The sequence below is a fragment of the Macaca fascicularis genome, chromosome 16 (assembly GCF_037993035.2).
Source record: "Macaca fascicularis isolate 582-1 chromosome 16, T2T-MFA8v1.1".
Lineage (NCBI taxonomy): Eukaryota > Metazoa > Chordata > Mammalia > Primates > Cercopithecidae > Macaca > Macaca fascicularis.
Genome location: NC_088390.1, coordinates 82,689,415 through 82,705,495, shown reverse-complemented (window position 1 = coordinate 82,705,495; position 16,081 = coordinate 82,689,415). Strand labels below are relative to the sequence as shown.

General features: G+C 54.7%; 2 protein-coding genes across 3 annotated transcripts in view; one reads left to right on the top strand and one right to left on the bottom strand.

Annotated features, from left to right (window-relative positions):
• Positions 1-438, top strand: part of QRICH2 (glutamine rich 2) — a 38,318-nt gene extending 37,880 nt beyond the window's left edge. For both annotated transcript variants that reach the window (XM_065532028.2, XM_045376629.3), the window contains one exon: positions 223-438. In XM_065532028.2, coding sequence (XP_065388100.1) covers positions 223-404 — 182 coding nt within the window. In that variant the 3' untranslated portion in view covers positions 405-438. The remainder of the gene's footprint in view (positions 1-222) is intronic.
• Positions 439-3,143: 2,705 nt separating this feature from the next.
• On the bottom strand, positions 3,144-9,449 carry UBALD2 (UBA like domain containing 2). Its single transcript, XM_005585051.4, has 3 exons — positions 9,124-9,449; positions 8,775-8,837; positions 3,144-4,228 (listed from the first exon to the last, which is right to left on the bottom strand). Exons 1-3 carry the CDS (start codon positions 9,241-9,243, stop codon positions 3,917-3,919), a joined length of 495 nt encoding a protein of 164 aa, XP_005585108.1. The 5' UTR covers positions 9,244-9,449; the 3' UTR covers positions 3,144-3,916.
• Between the last annotated feature and the right edge of the window lie 6,632 nt (positions 9,450-16,081).

Here is a 16,081-nt window from a genome sequence, read left to right as displayed (position 1 = left end):
TATTTTTCATTCACAAAGATCATGAAGGGTGCTTCACGACTGCTTAGGAGCTCAGATGGGCCTGCACCGTGCCCCCCGGCCCCGGCAGCTCCCCTCCAGCCTGTGTCAGCCCGGCCTGGTGAACAGAACTGCTGTCAACCTCCCTGGGCTTTGGGCAGGCTGCGGTGACCCCTGGTGGGTTTGGGAAATGTGTTGAGCAACCTCAGCCCCTCTGTCTTGCAGTTTCTTCGCATCAGCAGAAAGCCAGACCTTCCTCCGAGGGCCGTCTCTCCCAGCCGAACACAGCCCACCCACCCAGCTCTGCCACGGTGGCAAACAGGGGGCTGGAGAGGCACATGGACATGCCTCCTGGGGAGGGGCTCGAGGAGCCCACGCGGGGGCCACGGTCCAGCACTGCTCAGTGAGCGGAGGTGTAAATAAATGTTCAGGAGGAAGTTTAGGTGCGGCGAGTCTTCTCTGACAGTCCTGGCTCAGGAAGATGGAGGGAAGGGGAAGTACCCGCTGCTGGCCAGGCAGCCCCCCCACGTGCCTCCAGACCACCCCCAGGCCTGCCCACTCAGTAGACCTTCTCTTGGACAGTGGATCTGGTTTGTAGCCTGAAAGTGAGTCCTCAGCTTCCGTTCTCCAAGGGCGCCAGGGCTTCGGGAGAGCTGGACACTGCACTGGGGACAGGGAGACTCCTGGCCCTGGGACCAGCTGGGCCAACGCTCACCCAACCAGCTCTCTCCTGGCCTCGGCTAGACCCGGGGTGCTCTGCCTTCTGGCCCTAGACCTGCCTTCTAGCCTGGGGGGCTGGGGCCCGAGCTGTCAGTGTCCAGCACTCTGGGCGTGAGGGTGGCAGCTGCCTGCTGCGCTCTTGCTGCTGGCTCAGGGTGGTTCCTGACCCCTGGTGTGGGATTCCAGGGAAGCAGTGCCAATGGCTGGAGGCTGGGCAGGTTTCTGTTTGCCGCCCTCTGCTGCTCTCCCTTGAGTGGGCTGCTGCAGAGACAGCCGGGACCTGAAAGCTCAGACCAGGGGCTGCTGTGGCTGTGATGCAGTTTCCCCGTTCCCCTCCTAGAAAAAGACACCCAGGTGGTGGGTGGAGAGGTGGTGCGAGCCCGGTGCTTGTCGCTTGTCGTGATTTGCTTCCCTCTGCCCTAGCTCCGACACTTGCAGGCAAGGGGACTCACTAAAGGTCTTGGCAGGTGAAGGGACAGAGGCGTGCAGGTGGGACTGGGCTCCGGCCGGTGCAGCAACTGCTAGAGATGAGCCCCCATCACTGCTGCAACCCACTGGAAGCTCCTGGGACCAGGGAGTCCCCTGACCTCCTGAGCTTGGACTCCAGCCAGATTCTAGGGGTCCCCCAGTAGATGAGAATGGCCCCCACCCTGAGGTTTATAAAGCCCTGAAGTCACCAAAGCCTTTCTGCCTCAGAGGCTCCCCCCTCAGAGAAAAGGAAGTGCTCAGAGTTGAGAACGGGGCTCCCCCCACCCCCAGTTCCCATCTCCCCAGTATGGGAAAGGGATGTCTGGGGCAAGAGGCCTGCTTTGGGGTGTGAGGAGACAAAATCACACAGGAAAGGAAAATGTGGCGACAAACAGCCCAGAAAAACGCTTCTGCCCCTGACCCAGGTGTGGGCAAAGTGGGGCAGGCTTGGCTGGGTTGGGTTGGCGCTTCCTCCTGGCCTGTTCTGCGGAGACCCAGGGAGTCTTCACGTAATGATGTCATGCTCAGAGCTGGACAGAAGAGAGGAGCTGCTCAGACAGCAGGCAGCCCTGGACCCCAGCCCCTTTCTCCCCAGGCAGGAGGTAGAGGCAGGGCCGCCCCTCCCCGGCTCCAGCTGGGCTCCTGTTGCTCTCGGCCCCACCCTGGCTGTGAAATGTCAGAAGGTCGGCTCAGTTTCCCGGGTCTAGAAGCCAAATTCACCAGCTTGGCAGGGAGGCGCATCCCAGCCCTCCTCACCCAGGCCTTCCCCACACCCACAGAAGGGCCCGGAGCGACATTCCCTAAGCCAGCCAGGCCAACCCCCACCATTCCCGCACCTGGCATGGCCCACACCTGGGTGGACCCCGGCTCTGGCCCAGGCGGCCTGGGGACGTCACAGCCTAACCACCCACGTGCTGAGAGGGACTGCCCCTTCCAGCCTGGGAAAGCACAGGTGGGCAGGGGCGGGGGGAGGGGGAGGAGTCTCAGGGGTTTCCAACCAGGAAACAAAACTGAAAGGACGAACCCAGCTTCCAAGTATGTCCGTGTCACGCAGGGGTGGAGGGGCAGTGGGGCCCGCCGTTCCGCTCCATTGGAGGAGGGGCTGCCCCACCGTGTGAGGGGCCCGAGGAAGCCGGGAGGCAGGATGCGGTGGGTGCCGGGCCTGGCCCCTCTTGACTTTCACTTCACTTCCAGCCTGAACCTCCAGAACCCTTGTCCTGCCTGTGTTCCAGCAGGACTTGGGCCCCGCAGACCCCAGCAGAGGGCGAGGCAGGAGGACAGGACAGGAAGGGGCTGCCTGGACAGTGTGTGGCGGCAAAGGGCAGGGCTGGAGGAGGAATCCCAGCCATGCGGCCATCACCCCCATTAGCCAGGTGGACAGGCTCCCCACGCAGCTGACCTCCCGCGCCTCAGGACCAGCTGAGGACGAGCTGCTAGGCCAGGAACTGGTAGCTGTGTCCCATGCTGACACCTACGGGGCTGTGGGTAAGGGGGAATGGAAGCAGGCCCCTCTGGGGACCCGCCAGCCTTAACTGACCTTTGGGTCATGGCCCTCGACCCAAACGGACATACTGCCCTGGGAAGCTGAGGGGAGGAATATCAGAGATGAGCCCAGCTGGAAGATGCCTCCTGGGAGGGCCTGGGGGGCCATCAGGAGGCCCCCAGCTAGAAGGAAGCTCTCCCCACTGCAGATGGAAATGACTTCCAGCGCTCCTCCCTAGGACTCTGTGGGTGGGGGCTACACCGATGGGGCCAAGAAGGGACGGTCACAGCAACTCAGGATGGACCCCGGCCCCTCCCCATCCCCACACCAACCTGGACCATGCTGTCAAGAGCCCCTGGTGTGACCACCCCCCAGTAAAAAACATCCAGACCGGCCCAATGGCAAGAGACCCCCACCACCCCTTCTGAGGAGACTGCTTTTCCCACCAACGGAAATAAAAGCACCGCAAACCAGGGAAGTTAGAAAAGTCTCTTTTTAAGTTTTTAAATTAAAATTTCACCCTGGTGAGATGGGATTCTGATTTGGGAACTAAACCCAAAGGCAGGCTCTCCGCAGTGGGAGGGGCAGGGTGCCCAGGGCAGTCAAGTCCCCTGCTGGGCAGAGCCTGACCTTTGACCTAAGTCAGCTCCTCAGTGCCACATCAGCCCTGCATTCAGCAGAAGACAGGTGACAAGAGCTATGGGGCTACAACCAGCAATCAGAGGTGGGGAAGAGGCCATGGGGAGAGAGAGCCCTGATACCAAGAGGGCCTTCCACAACTTTGGCTTCAGGCCCTCCCGGGACCTGCAGCCGCTATGTGGCTGCCCCGGTGACTGTGGGAGTGGGGTCCGCTTCCAGATTCCAGAAGGCATGGCTGTTAAACGAGGCAGCTGAGACACCTTGTGCCACAACATCACTCCATCGGCTCTGCAGCATGGCAGCCCTAGCCCCGAGCACCGCAGGTGTGCCAGGCCCATTCTCACGCACATTAGTTATATTTATATATTCATATATATTATAGTTATATATTAAAAACAGAGGAAAAACTTGCCTGAAAAACTCCTGAAGGACCCAAGTGGTCCAGGAAGTTTACTATCCCCCCCACCCACAAAAATTCTTTTATAAAATCTTCCAGTGCGATCTTCGGGAAACCCCCTGCCCTCCCCGGCTCCCCCCTCCCTGGCCCTCCTGTGTCCCCACAACCCTGGGCTGCCCCAGCTCCAGCCCAGCGCCCGGCGGCGTCCAGTCTCATCTCTGGCCATCCATGGCCGCCATGGCTTTCTGCTGGGTGCCCCCCTGCTGTGCTCCTGGGGGCCACGTGGGCTGTGGGCGGTGGAGGTGGTGGAAGGTGGTGGGGGAGGAGGGTGGGATCCAGGGTGCCTGGTGGCTGGGCGGGGACGAGGCCCAGAAGGGGCTGAAGTTTGCAGGTGGGGAGCAGGCTGCTGCTGTCATGGGGCTGTTGCTGCTCTGCAGGCCCTCGGAGGCGCGGAGCTTGGAGAACATGGCCAGCGCGTCGGGGAAGTTGGGCGGCGTGGCAGGGGTGTTGCTGGGAGTGCACATCTGCGGGGAGAGAACACGGGTGTGGGGAGGCTGCCTCGAGGGTCCCCGAGCCACTGGATGGGGCTTACCCAGGTCAGCCACTCCTTTACTCCCATTTTTCAGCTTCATTCATTTTTGCACAAGCAGCTTCCATAGGACAAAAGCGCCCTCTCCCTGAGCCAATACAAACAAAACCCAAGAACCTTATCAAAACCAACAGTGTTTCATGAAATGACACCCTGAGGAGCATCCAAAGTGAATGGTTAATTGCACCCAGGAGCTAAGGTGTCAGATTCAAGTGAGAGGGCAGGGGGCAGCCCAGGACACCGCTGCTCCGCGCCTTCCCTGGCCAGGGAGAGCAGCTGGCTGCCCCACCAGCCACCCTCAGATGCTCCCAGGCTGCTGGGCAAGGGAGAGCGGCCAGCGGGGAGGCTCTCCCTCCTGTGCCAACTCTGGAAAAGTTAAACCACCTTGGTGGATGGGTTCACACCATACTAAGGGTGACAGCCACCAGGCCTTGAAGGCTTTGCCTCCCTTATCTTTTTTTTTTTTTTTTGAGACGGAGTCTCGCTGTGTCTCCCAGGCTGGAGTGCAGTGGCGCGATCTCCGCTCACTGCAAGCTCCGCCTCCCGGGTTTACGCCATTCTTCTGCCTCAGCCTCCCAAGTAGCTGGGACTACAGGCGCCCACCACCACGCCCGGCTAGTTTTTTTTTAGTAGAGACGGGGTTTCACCATGTTAGCCAGGATAGTCTCGATCTCCTGACCTTGTGATCCACCCGCCTCGGCCTCCCAAAGTGCTGGGATTACAGGCTTGAGCCACCGCACCCGGTCAGCCTCCCTTATCTTTTAACAATGATACTTAATGGCTTCAATTATCTTCTCTTTATGACAAATTAGGAAACTGAGGCCCAGAAGTCAGTTGCCCGAAAATGCACCCACAACAGAGGGCAAGTTGAGAAGACGGATCTCCCCAGCTCCCAAGTCTGCAGGTCCAAGTTCTTAACATCTACTGGGCCACACTGCACAGACAGAGTCAAGAGCCCCTTTATATCTGGGCCCCCTGAGGACAGAAATCAGGGATTTCAGTGTCCTGTGTCTGGAGCCTCAGGCCGAACACACAGCTGGCCTGCCCTTGGCTGCAGGCTGGCAGTTTCTCAGTCTGTCCAGCCCCTCAGTCCTCTTCCTGGGGGTAGCTACAGTCCCCCATCTGCTGTCTTCTGTCACTACCCTGGGGGCAGGGGCTGGAGTGCCATCCAGGAGTACCTCGCCAGCAGCATGGGCAAAAGGCAACACAGAGAACAAGACCACACAAAACTGACTGGGACCTCAAAGCTGCTTTCTCCCTTTCCCAGGAAGCTACAGGAGTCCTTCTTCGAATTTCTCCTCATTTTAACAACACTGGCCCCTCCCCCAAGCACAGGAGTCGGGGGAACAAGACTTGAGGGCTCTTCACCTTGAAAGAGGGAGCGTTGGCAAGGCACAGTGGCTCACGTCTGTAATCCCAGCACTTTGGGAGGCTGAGGTGGGAGGATCACCTGAGGTTAGGAGTTCAAGACCAGCCTGACCAACATGGTGAAACCCCGTCTCTATTAAAAATACAAAAATTAGCTGGGTGTGGTGATGGGTGTCTGTAATCCCAGCTACTTGGGAGGCTGAGGCAGGAGAATCACTTGAACCCGGGAGGTGGAGGTTGTAGTGAGCCCAGTTTGCGTCACTGCACTCCAGCCTGGGTGGCAGAGCAAAACTCCATCTCAAAAAAAAAGAGGGAGCTTTCACAGCCAGAAACCGGGGGCTGTGCGTGGGGGGGTGTAAGCTACATTGAAGGGGGCCACTCGCACACCCTGTCCACTGAGCCCCACACCATGTCAGCACCCAAGGCACCAAGGGAGCTCTGACCCTTGCCTTTCTAGGGGCCCTCAGGGGAGGCTGAAGGACTCAATGCAGAGGCCTGGCCCCACCCAGACCTTTCCCCTCCTCCCTCCACGACTCCCTGCCCCCCCGCCTCTGGGGACGGCTTCTCGGCAGCAGGAAACAATGAATGAAGGGTGGGGGTGGAGGCCAATTGCATCACAGCATCGTGACCGACTTCCCCAGTTCCCTGAGCCAGCGAGGCCTGTCTCCTCAAACAGCCACGAGAGAACAGCAGGGATGATGGCTGGCAGGCCTGTGTCGGCCTGCCTGTGTGAGCTTGGGCAAGTTCCTGAACCTCTCTGGAGGTTCTCTCTGCTTTTGTAAAATCGGAGTTTTGAACCAGATGCGCCCCCTCGGCCAGTTCTCAAGAGAACCCAGTGTCCCCTGCACCCGCCTTGTCCTCCCACTTAAAGTCTGTGGTGCCTTTCTCTACTTCCAACTGGGAAACCCTCCTTATCAACTGGGAAGGTTCCAACTATGGGAATCTACAGTAATGTATGCGACAATCATTTATCAGTTACTCATGACTTCTGGTTTTGCCATTTTGCTGTTACTAGTCTCTAGTGTTTTTTTGTTTTGTTTTGTTTTTTGCTTTTAATCTTTTTCCTTTGACTTACTTTGTCTAAAAGAAATTGCCAGGCCGGGCGCGGTGGCTCATGCCTGTAATCCCTGCACTTTGGGAGGCTGAGGCAGATGGGCCACCTGAGGTTGGGAGTTCGAGACTAGCCTGACCAACATGGAGAAACCCCATCTCTACTAAAAATACAAAATTAGCCAGGTGTGGTGGCATGTGCCTCTAATCCCAGCTACTTGGGAGGCTGAGGCAGGAGAATAGCTTGAACCTGGGAGGTGAAGGTTGCAGTGAGCCAAGATCACATCACTGTACTCCAGCCTAGTCAATAAGAGTAAATCTCCATCTCAAAAAAAAAAAAAAAATAGAAAAAGAAAAAAAAATAGAAAAGAAATTGCCAGCTGGGTGCGGTGGCTCACTCCTATAATCCCAGCACTTTGGGAGGCTGAGGTGGGAGGATAGCTTGAGGCCAGGAGTTTGAGACCAGCCTGGGCCACACAGAGAGACTTCTCCTGCCCCCGCCTTTCTCAAAATCAAAATTAGAAAAAAAAAAAAAAGAAACCACGAACTTTCCGAGAGCAGGGATGGTATCCTCCGCTGTGCCGCTAAGGCACTCAGACTTGGGCACTGATGGACACGCTGGTCATGTGTGTTACAAAACCTGCTGCTTTCCTTGAGGGATGCTTCAAAAGAGACTTACCATCTCCTTGGGATTTGCAGAGGAGGGGCAATAGGAACTAAACAGGATGCCATAGCAGCTCTTCCTGGGGAGCCTCCCTGTTCTCAGCCCCTCAGAATGGCTGTAGTATCTGGAAGTTCTGAGCTTTTTGGGATGGCCACAGCTGGTGAGAGGACACCTCAAGGATCCTCTGACAGGAGATGGCAGGGAGCTCCGAGGCTCAAGCACAGGCGGGTGCTTGGCCACTTCTCATGGTCAAGTGCAGGGGAGCGTGTCTCCTGGAGATGAAACCCTCTGGGGTTTCTAAGAGCCCTGTGGCCAGTACCACGCTCCCATCATACTCAAATGCCATTTTTGCTTGATTTATATACAGCATCAGCCATTCTGAGAAAAACTAGTTAAAAAGATCAAGACAGACCCCTCTACTTGTCCTCTGTGACTAGATGAAAACAGAGAGCCAAAGGCAAGGGCACCAAGTGTTAAAAATCCCAAAAATGTACCTAGAAGCCACAACAGCTCTCCTGGGGAACAATGTTTTAAGATCCCTATCGCTGAGCCCAGCCCCTCCTCCCCCAGCAGGTCCAATAGGTAACTAGCAGGGAAGGGTAGAGGAGGGATGTCCTGGGCCTCTAAGAAAGCAGGGTACCCCATGGCCAGGAGGGCAAAGGCTCAGGTCTGGGCCAGAATGATAAAGAAAGCAAATCCAGACCCGGACCACTTCTCGGTGTGCTGGGCTGGTAGAACTCAACACAGAAATTAAAGACACACTCCTGGCCTTATCTTGGGCCAAAATCTGTGTGTCCTCCTGGCTTGGGGGATGTATGTCCTTCCAACTTCCCAGTCCCCTTGGGCTTCGGAAGGGTGAACAGATCTTTGTGGCTAGAGCCCGGCTTCCTGAGCCAGGGTGGATTCATGCTTTTCCTGTTCCCTGTAGCGCTGGGTGTGTGTGTGTGGAGGGGGAGGGGGAAAACCACTCAACAGCACGAGGGGGTCCCTATAAACGCAAGCACCCCCAGCGCCCTCCCTGGGCCCTTCGCACGGGCTTCCCAGTGTCCCAGACGTCCGGGCATCACCCGAGCCCCCTCCTCATCCCCTGGCTCTGGGGTCCCCCAGCTCCTGAGCTCCTCGCCAGGCCCCCGGCCTTCTCCCCCTCCCTCCTACCCCCAACTTTGGCACCCCTTCCCCCCAGGGACCAGTGCCGGGCACCAGTCCCGAGGCCAAGCAGCAGCAGCCCGGGAGGCGGGCCTCAAAGTTGGAGGCGCCAGCGCCGGCCCGGGAGCCGCTCTTTCCTGGAAGACATTTTGGCTCTTTGTTTACATTCGCGGCGCGGCGCTCCCCGGCAACATGGCTGTCACCGTCGCGCTGACAGCGGCCCCGGCCCGCGCCCCTGCCCGCCGCCGCTTACCATCTGGTGGTGGTGGTGGCTGTTGGGAATGTTGGTTTCTTGGAAGAACGTGCTCAGCGCGGTCTGCGGACAAACAGGGCAGTGACACCGCGGGCCCGGCGGAGGCAGGAAACGCAGCGGCCGGGCCCCCCACCGGCTCCCCCCGCCTCCGCGCCCGGTCCGCGGCCCCCGACCCTCGGCTGCCCCACGTGCAGGGGGAGCCGGTCCCGGCCCCAGCCCCGGTCCTGCTTAAGACCCGCTAGCGGGCGCCGATCGCCTTCCGGGCCAACGACAGGAGCGCTCCCCGCCCCCGCCGCCGCCCGGCGTCTCCGACCCCCGCGGCCCGGCCCCGCGGCAGCCAGGTTCGCACCTCGAACTGCCAGTGGGCGGCCTGCAGCAGCTGCTTCGCCTGGTCGGCCGCGCAGCCCGCGGCCAGCACGAACTGGTTGATCATGACCTGGTGCCGCAGCTCGTCCATGTTCACCGACATGGCGCGGCGCGGGGCCCGGCGGCTCCGGCCGGACGCAGACGCGGGGCTGCGCGGGCGCGGGAGGCCGGCCGCCCAGGGCTCCGGGGCTCGCGCTCACCGCCGCCGCCGCCGCCGCTCCGCCGCCCGCTCCGCCGCCCGCTCCGCCGCCGCCCGCCCGGCGAATGTTGTGGTTCGGCTCCCGCAGCCCGGCCGACACCACAAACAACAGCGCGGGGCGGGGCTGGGCCGGCCCAACGTTCGGGGACCGCCGCTGATTGGCCGGGGCGCCGCTCCGCCAGCGCCCGGCTCCCGTAAGGACGTTCGATTCGAATCCTGCGGCCTGTGGGGCCCTCACTGTTTCTCTTTTCGCCCGGCCGCGCCCATTGGCGGAGCTCGGCGCCGTGGGGCTCCCCAGCATTGGCCGGCCGCTGTGTTTTGGCTCATCCGGCCTCGTGGTTGGTCACGGCCGGGCGTTCGGGGCGGGGCCGCGCGCGCTGATTGGCCTCCGTTGGTCCTGTTTGAACTCAACTTGAAAACCCAGAGTGCCTGCTGATTGGCCGAGGGCCCTCTGTTTGCTGTTGTAGGCTTGGGGGTGGTGCGGCCAAGTTCATTCATTACTTCATTGAAACAGAACATGCTCAGCTGGAAAAGCAAGACAGAGTGGCTTTGACTCATTTCCTCTGAAAGATGTGGTCATCTCGAGAAACAGAATGATCAAAATAGAAAACAGAGTCTTTGCAGCTGCTCAAGTCTCAAAAGCATGTAATTTTTAAAAATAACTTTCAAGCAGCCCAATTTTTCAAAAAAATCTTTTATTGAGACATAACGTACATTAGGAAAGTGCGATGTCGCAGGTACAGCTCCCAGACTTTTCACCAAGTGAACACCCAGATCAATTAACAGAACGTTACTTGCACCCTAAGAACCCGCGTCCTGCGCTCTTCTAATCACTACCCACCGCAAGGATCGAGCAGTCTTTTCTTAGTTTTTAGACCAAAGACTTTGCTCTCTGAAGATGGAAGCCAAGATTTATGTACCATAAATATGATATGCAAGGAAATATGCAAGGAAAAAAGTGAGACTTCCTCAGTGACCAATATCCCAAGCCAAGAATTTTTTCTTGTTAAATCGGTTGACCTAACTGAAGCTTTAATTTCCTTTTTTTTCCTCTGGCTTGTCACGAAAGCTAAGATGAAGCTTTAATTTCTACCACGTTTTAAAAAAACAATGGGTGGCAGTAGGGGTGGAGTCTGGGGTTGGGGTGGCTTACACCTATAGTCCCAGCACTTTGGGAGGCCGAGACAGGAGGATAACTTGAGGCCAGGAGTTCAACACCAGCTTGGGCAACATAGCACAGACTCCATCTCTACCAAATAAAAACAAATAATAAACAGTGAGTGTTTCTGCAGAGATACTGTTTCTCAGTTGTAGCCCTTTAAAGCCCAAAATTTGGTGGTGGTTGTTAGATAGGGCTAGAGTGACATGATCATGGCTCACTGTAACCTCAAGCAATCCTCTTGCCTCAGCCTCTTGAGTAGCTGGGACTACAGGCACACACCACCATGCCTGACTAATTTTTGAATTTTTAGTAGAGATGAGATCTCACTATGTTGCCCAGGCCGGTCTTGAACTCCTGGACTAAAGTAATCCTCCTGCCTCAGCCTCCCAAAGCGCCGGGATTACAGGTGTGAGCCACCATAGCTGGCCCCAAATTTGTTTATATGTGCTGAGCTTCCATCTTTTGGATTAGGGTTTGATCTTCAGGGCTGTGTTTGAGAATTGTGGGGGTAGGAAAAGAACTAGGAGTTTAAGCAGATTGGGGAAGGGGCAGAAGAGATTGGGAAGATAAATATTGTTAGGGATTCGCTGCTAAGAGTTTCTGTTTCAGGAAAACTTAGTGAGTTTTTTATCTGAACTACTAATTACAGAGTGTATTTTAACTAAAGGTCTGCAGAACAGAAGGAGGCTTATAATAAGAAAGCATGCCGTGGTTCTATCTTGACTTTGCCTACATTGGATTTAACTCCCTATCTAAGAAAACTTGACAATATGTGTTTTTAAAGTTTACAAAGAAGAAGAAGATTACAACTAATGTTAATGTTTCTGTACTGATGAAAAACAAATTCAGGTACTACAATGAGCTCATTCCATTTGGTTCGTTTTTTGTTTGTTTGTTTTGAAGGAGTAGGAGTCAGCTTTTTCCTGGGAATTGCCCTGAAGTACACATGGGCTGGGACCTGGTGTGTGGCTGGAGAGTCCAGTACAGCTTGCAGCCTTCCCGTCCAGTAACTGCAAGGTGAAAACAAAAGTGAGCAGCCGGCAGCATACATTGCCAGGGAGCTCAGGCCACAAGCAGCCCAGAAGAAGGAAGTACTGTCACTGTGGAGCTCCAGGTTTTCACAAGTACATGCGGGTGTCAAACATGTCAGGGCCGTGAGTAGGAGGGTCTACCCTGGGGAGAGACATTTCTGGATGTAGTGGAATGTCCCCTATGAGCCCGTAGGTCTTAATTCAGAAGTAAGTTCCCAAGGAAAGCAAGAGTCCAAAATTGCCAAACCTGTTATTTCCTGGATATGAAGGCAGTTTATCCAGTTTATGTAATGTTTAACAGTTGCAGGGCCCAGCTGTGGGTACCTGGGCGAGGCATGGAGGGCAAGGCCCCCAAGCCAGAGACTCAGGTTCTAGTTATCTTCTGTGGGCCTAAGGTCACTCAGGAAGAGGGAAGGAGAGCAACAGAGCCCGTGATTTGTGGTCCTGAGATGTGGAAGTGCTTAATCCACATTTTGGCTTCTGAGAATCTGGTTGGAGATGACTAGCTGGGACACCTAGAACTGCCCCACACCTAGGAGAATGAATGAGGTCATGTTTGTAGAGGGCTTTGAGCTCATGGGATGAAAGCAACTTCCTAAATGCGAGGTATTATTAACTGAAGGTACTATTATTTTAATCTGAGAGGACAATGTATGGTAGGTAAAACAGAGAAATAAAAATACGCCATGGGCCGGGCGCGGTCGCCAGCGCCTGTAATCCCAGCACTATGGGAGGCCGAGGCGGGTGGATCACGAGGTCAGGAGATCGAGACCATCCTGACTAACACGGTGAAACACCATCTCTGCTAAAAATACAAAAAATTAGCCAGGCATGGTGGCGGGCGCCTGTAGTCCAGCTACTCGGGAGGCTGAGGCAGGAGAATGGTGTGAACCTGGGAGGTGGAGGTTGCAGTGGGCCGATTTTGTGCCACTGCCCTCCAGTCTGGGCAACAGAGTGAGACTCCATTTAAAAAAAAAAAAAAAAAAAGGCTTGAATCACAAATAAAACATGGTATCCTCAGAAAGAAAATCCTTGTTACATCAATGGTCTGGGCTTCAGGACAAGCGGTGAGGCAGCAACCAAGAAGAGAAACAATCTTAGCAGTATTTCCTCCGTTCCCGGATAACAAGGTTGTTGTGAATGCAAGTCATTGAATCAGTCCTGAAACAGGCACACAATAGCCGGACCATAACAAACAGCTGCCAGTTACCAAGCACTTCCTGTGAGCCAGGCAGCTCTCTAAGACTTGAATGTCTATTAACTCATTTCAATCCTCCCCCAAATCCAGAATCTCATTTCACAGATGGGGCCTCTGAGGGACGGTGGAGGGGAAGAGTGTCCAGTTGTGGAGTGAGGCAGTGGTTAGCTCACCCATGCTACCTCCGTTCCTGTTGCAGCTGTCACTTCCGTGGGACTCTCAAAGGGCCCCCTCCCTAAAAGATCTATGGAGGGCACTGAGAGTTCCGCTGGAGATGCCTGAATTGAGCGAACCCTCCCCGCCTCTGTGGGGATGGGGAGAAAAGGACACCAGCTGTCTTGGGTAATGGGTTTGGGGGAAGGATGGCGAACTGGCATTCCCAACCTCCATCTCTGCAGTGCATTAAATTCTTTTTCCGGCCGGGCACAGTGGCTCACACATGTAATCCTAGCACTTTGGGAAGCTGAGGCAGGCGGATCACTTGAGGTCAGGGGTTCAAGACCAGCCTGGCCTATATGGTGAAACCCCTGTCTCTACTAAAAAAAAAAAAAATGCAAAAATTAGCCGGGCGTGGTGGTGCATGCCTGTAATCTATAATCCCAGCTACTCAGGAGGCTGAGGCACAAGAATTGCTTGAACCCCGTAGGTGGAGGTTGCAATGGGCTAAGATCACGCCACTGCACTCCAGCCTGGGCGACAGAGCAAGACTCTGTCTCAAAAATAATGACAATAAAAAATAAAAATAGGCCGGGCGCGGTGGCTCAAGCCTGTAATCCCAGCACTTTGGGAGGCCGAGACAGGTGGATCACAAGGTCAGGAGATTGAGACCATCCTGGCTAACATGGTGAAACCCCATCTCTACTGAAAAATACAAAAAACTAGCCGGGCGAGGTGGCGGGCACCTGTAGTCCCAGCTACTCGGGAGGCTGAGGCCGGAGAATGGCGTGAACCCGGGAGGCGGAGCTTGCAGTGAGCTGAGATCCGGCCAGTGCACTCTAGCCTGGGCGCCAGAGCAAGACTCCGTCTCAAAATAAATAAATAAATAAATAAATTTAAAAATAAATAAATAAATAAATTATTGTTCCTTTCTTCCTCCTTTCCACCTCTTATTTCCCTAAATCCAAACAGATCCAACAAAGCTGAAAGATGGAACTTGAGGGCTCTCAGAAATCCCAATAGGCCTAAGGCTCAGAGTGGGCACAAAATCCACTCAAGGTCATGAACGCTCCCTTTCCTCCGACTGACTGATGGCAGCACTGGGATTAGATTCAGGTTCGGTTGATCAAAAAGCTCATTTCCTTTCTCCCTTCCTTTTCTTTCTTTTCTTCCTTTCTTTTTTCCATCCTCTAATTTTTATTTCTTGCTTCCCTCCTGTTTCTTCAAGATGCCAGGACAAAAGGACAAGGTGGCCAGGAGAAGCAGAAAGGTGTTGAGAGGAGAAGGAGAATGGGAAAGGGTCAATAAGAATACAGTGAAAACAAGCAGCACCAAGGCAGCTGGGCAAGGCTGGACTCACACAGTCCCTGAAGGCTCGGGTCCAGGAGGCACTGGTGGTGCGATAGTTTTCTTCTCCTTTTGTGGATTTCCAGTGCTATTGCTAGCCTTTGTTTGTTTAACATAACCTATTTTTTGCTGCTGTTTTTCATTGCAAATGTATGCTTTGTGTTTCTTTTTTTGGAGACAACTTCTCGCTCTATCACCCAGGCTGGAGTGCAGTGGTACACTTCGGCTACTACAATCTCTGCCTCCTGGGTTCAAGCGATTCTTGTGCCTCAGCCTCCCTAGTAGCTGGAACTACTGGCATGCTCTGCCACACCCGGCTAATTTTTGTGTTTTCAGTAGAGACAAGGTTTTGTCTTGTTTTCCAGGCTAGTCTCGAACTACTGGCCTCAAGCGATCTGACCGCCTCAGCTTCCAGTTTTTTTTTTTTTTTTTTTTTTTTTTTTTGCGACACGGTCTTGCTCTGTTGCCCAGGCTAGAGTGCAGTAGCTCACTGCAGCAACCCTCAACTCCCCTGGGCTCAAGCAATCCTCCAGCCCAGCCTCCTAAGAATCTAGGACTACAAGCACACAACACTACACGTGGCTGGTTTTTTTTTTTATTTATATTTTTTGCCCAGGCTAGTCTTGAACTCCTGGCCTCAAGCGATCCTCCCACCTTGACCTCACAAAGTTCTGGGATTACAGGCATGAACCACTGCACTTGGCCATTTTTTTTTCCCCTACTCTTTTGCCTTAAAGAGGAAGGAGACTGTGCAGAAGGATTTCTTCTACTCCAGGCACATCCCAGTCTTCCTGGGCGATGAGAACAGCTCTGTCTATTGGGAACACACTAAGAGCCCAACTCTGTGCTAAATTCTTTATTTGGATTTTACATCATTTAATACTTTTTTTTTTTTTTTGAGACAAGGTCTCGCTATGTTGCCCAGGCTGGTCTTAAACTCCTGGGCTCAAGCAGTCCACCTGCCTCGGCCTCCTAATAATGGTAGGATTGCATGTGTGAGCCACCACGCCTGGTCTGGGTTACATCATTTAATACTCACAGCTACTCAATTAGGTGGGACTCTGCCTATCCCCAGTTAACAAATGGGAAAATGAAGGAGGTCAAGGTGGCTAAGTGATTTGCCCAACATCACTCGCTAGCTCAAGGAGCTGAGATTTGAGCCCAGATACTTGGTGTCTGCTTCCAGAACTGGCTCTCTTAATTATCACATTCGACTTTTTAAGCCCTGTCCACCCCCTGGAATCCCCCTTAGCTCTCCCTCAATGATACTGAAAAGATAGAAAAGCTTATCTGTGCTGTTGGAAGCAGCAGGAAGGTGAAAGCCAATTCCCCAGTGACGAATTCATTGCTGGCTTATGCCAGATTACATTTTTCACCAAATGTCACATGTCCCACAAGGGACAAAGGCTGCACCACTCCCAGCACAGTTAATGGCATTTCCTAAAAGCAGCACTCTGACTGGTGAGTACTTTCTGTCCTGTACCTGCCAGCCCAGTGATAAGGTGGCCCTGCCTCTGCTTGCTAGGTGTGTCTAATGGTAGGTGAGTCCCCGGCAGTCTTTTTTTTTTTCTTTTTCTTCTTTATTTGAGACACTTGCTCTGTCGCCCAGGCTGGAATACAGTGGTGTGATCTCAGCTTACTGAGAGCTCCGCCTCCCAGATTCAAGCGATTCTTCTGCCTCAGCCTCGCCTCCTGAGTAGCTGGGATTACAGGCGCCCACCACCACGCCTGGCTAATTTTTGTATTTTTAGTAGAGACAGGGTTTCACCATGTTGGCCAGGCTGGTCTCAAACTCCTGACCCCAGGTGATCCACCTGCCTCGGCCTCCCAAAGTGCTGGGATTACAGG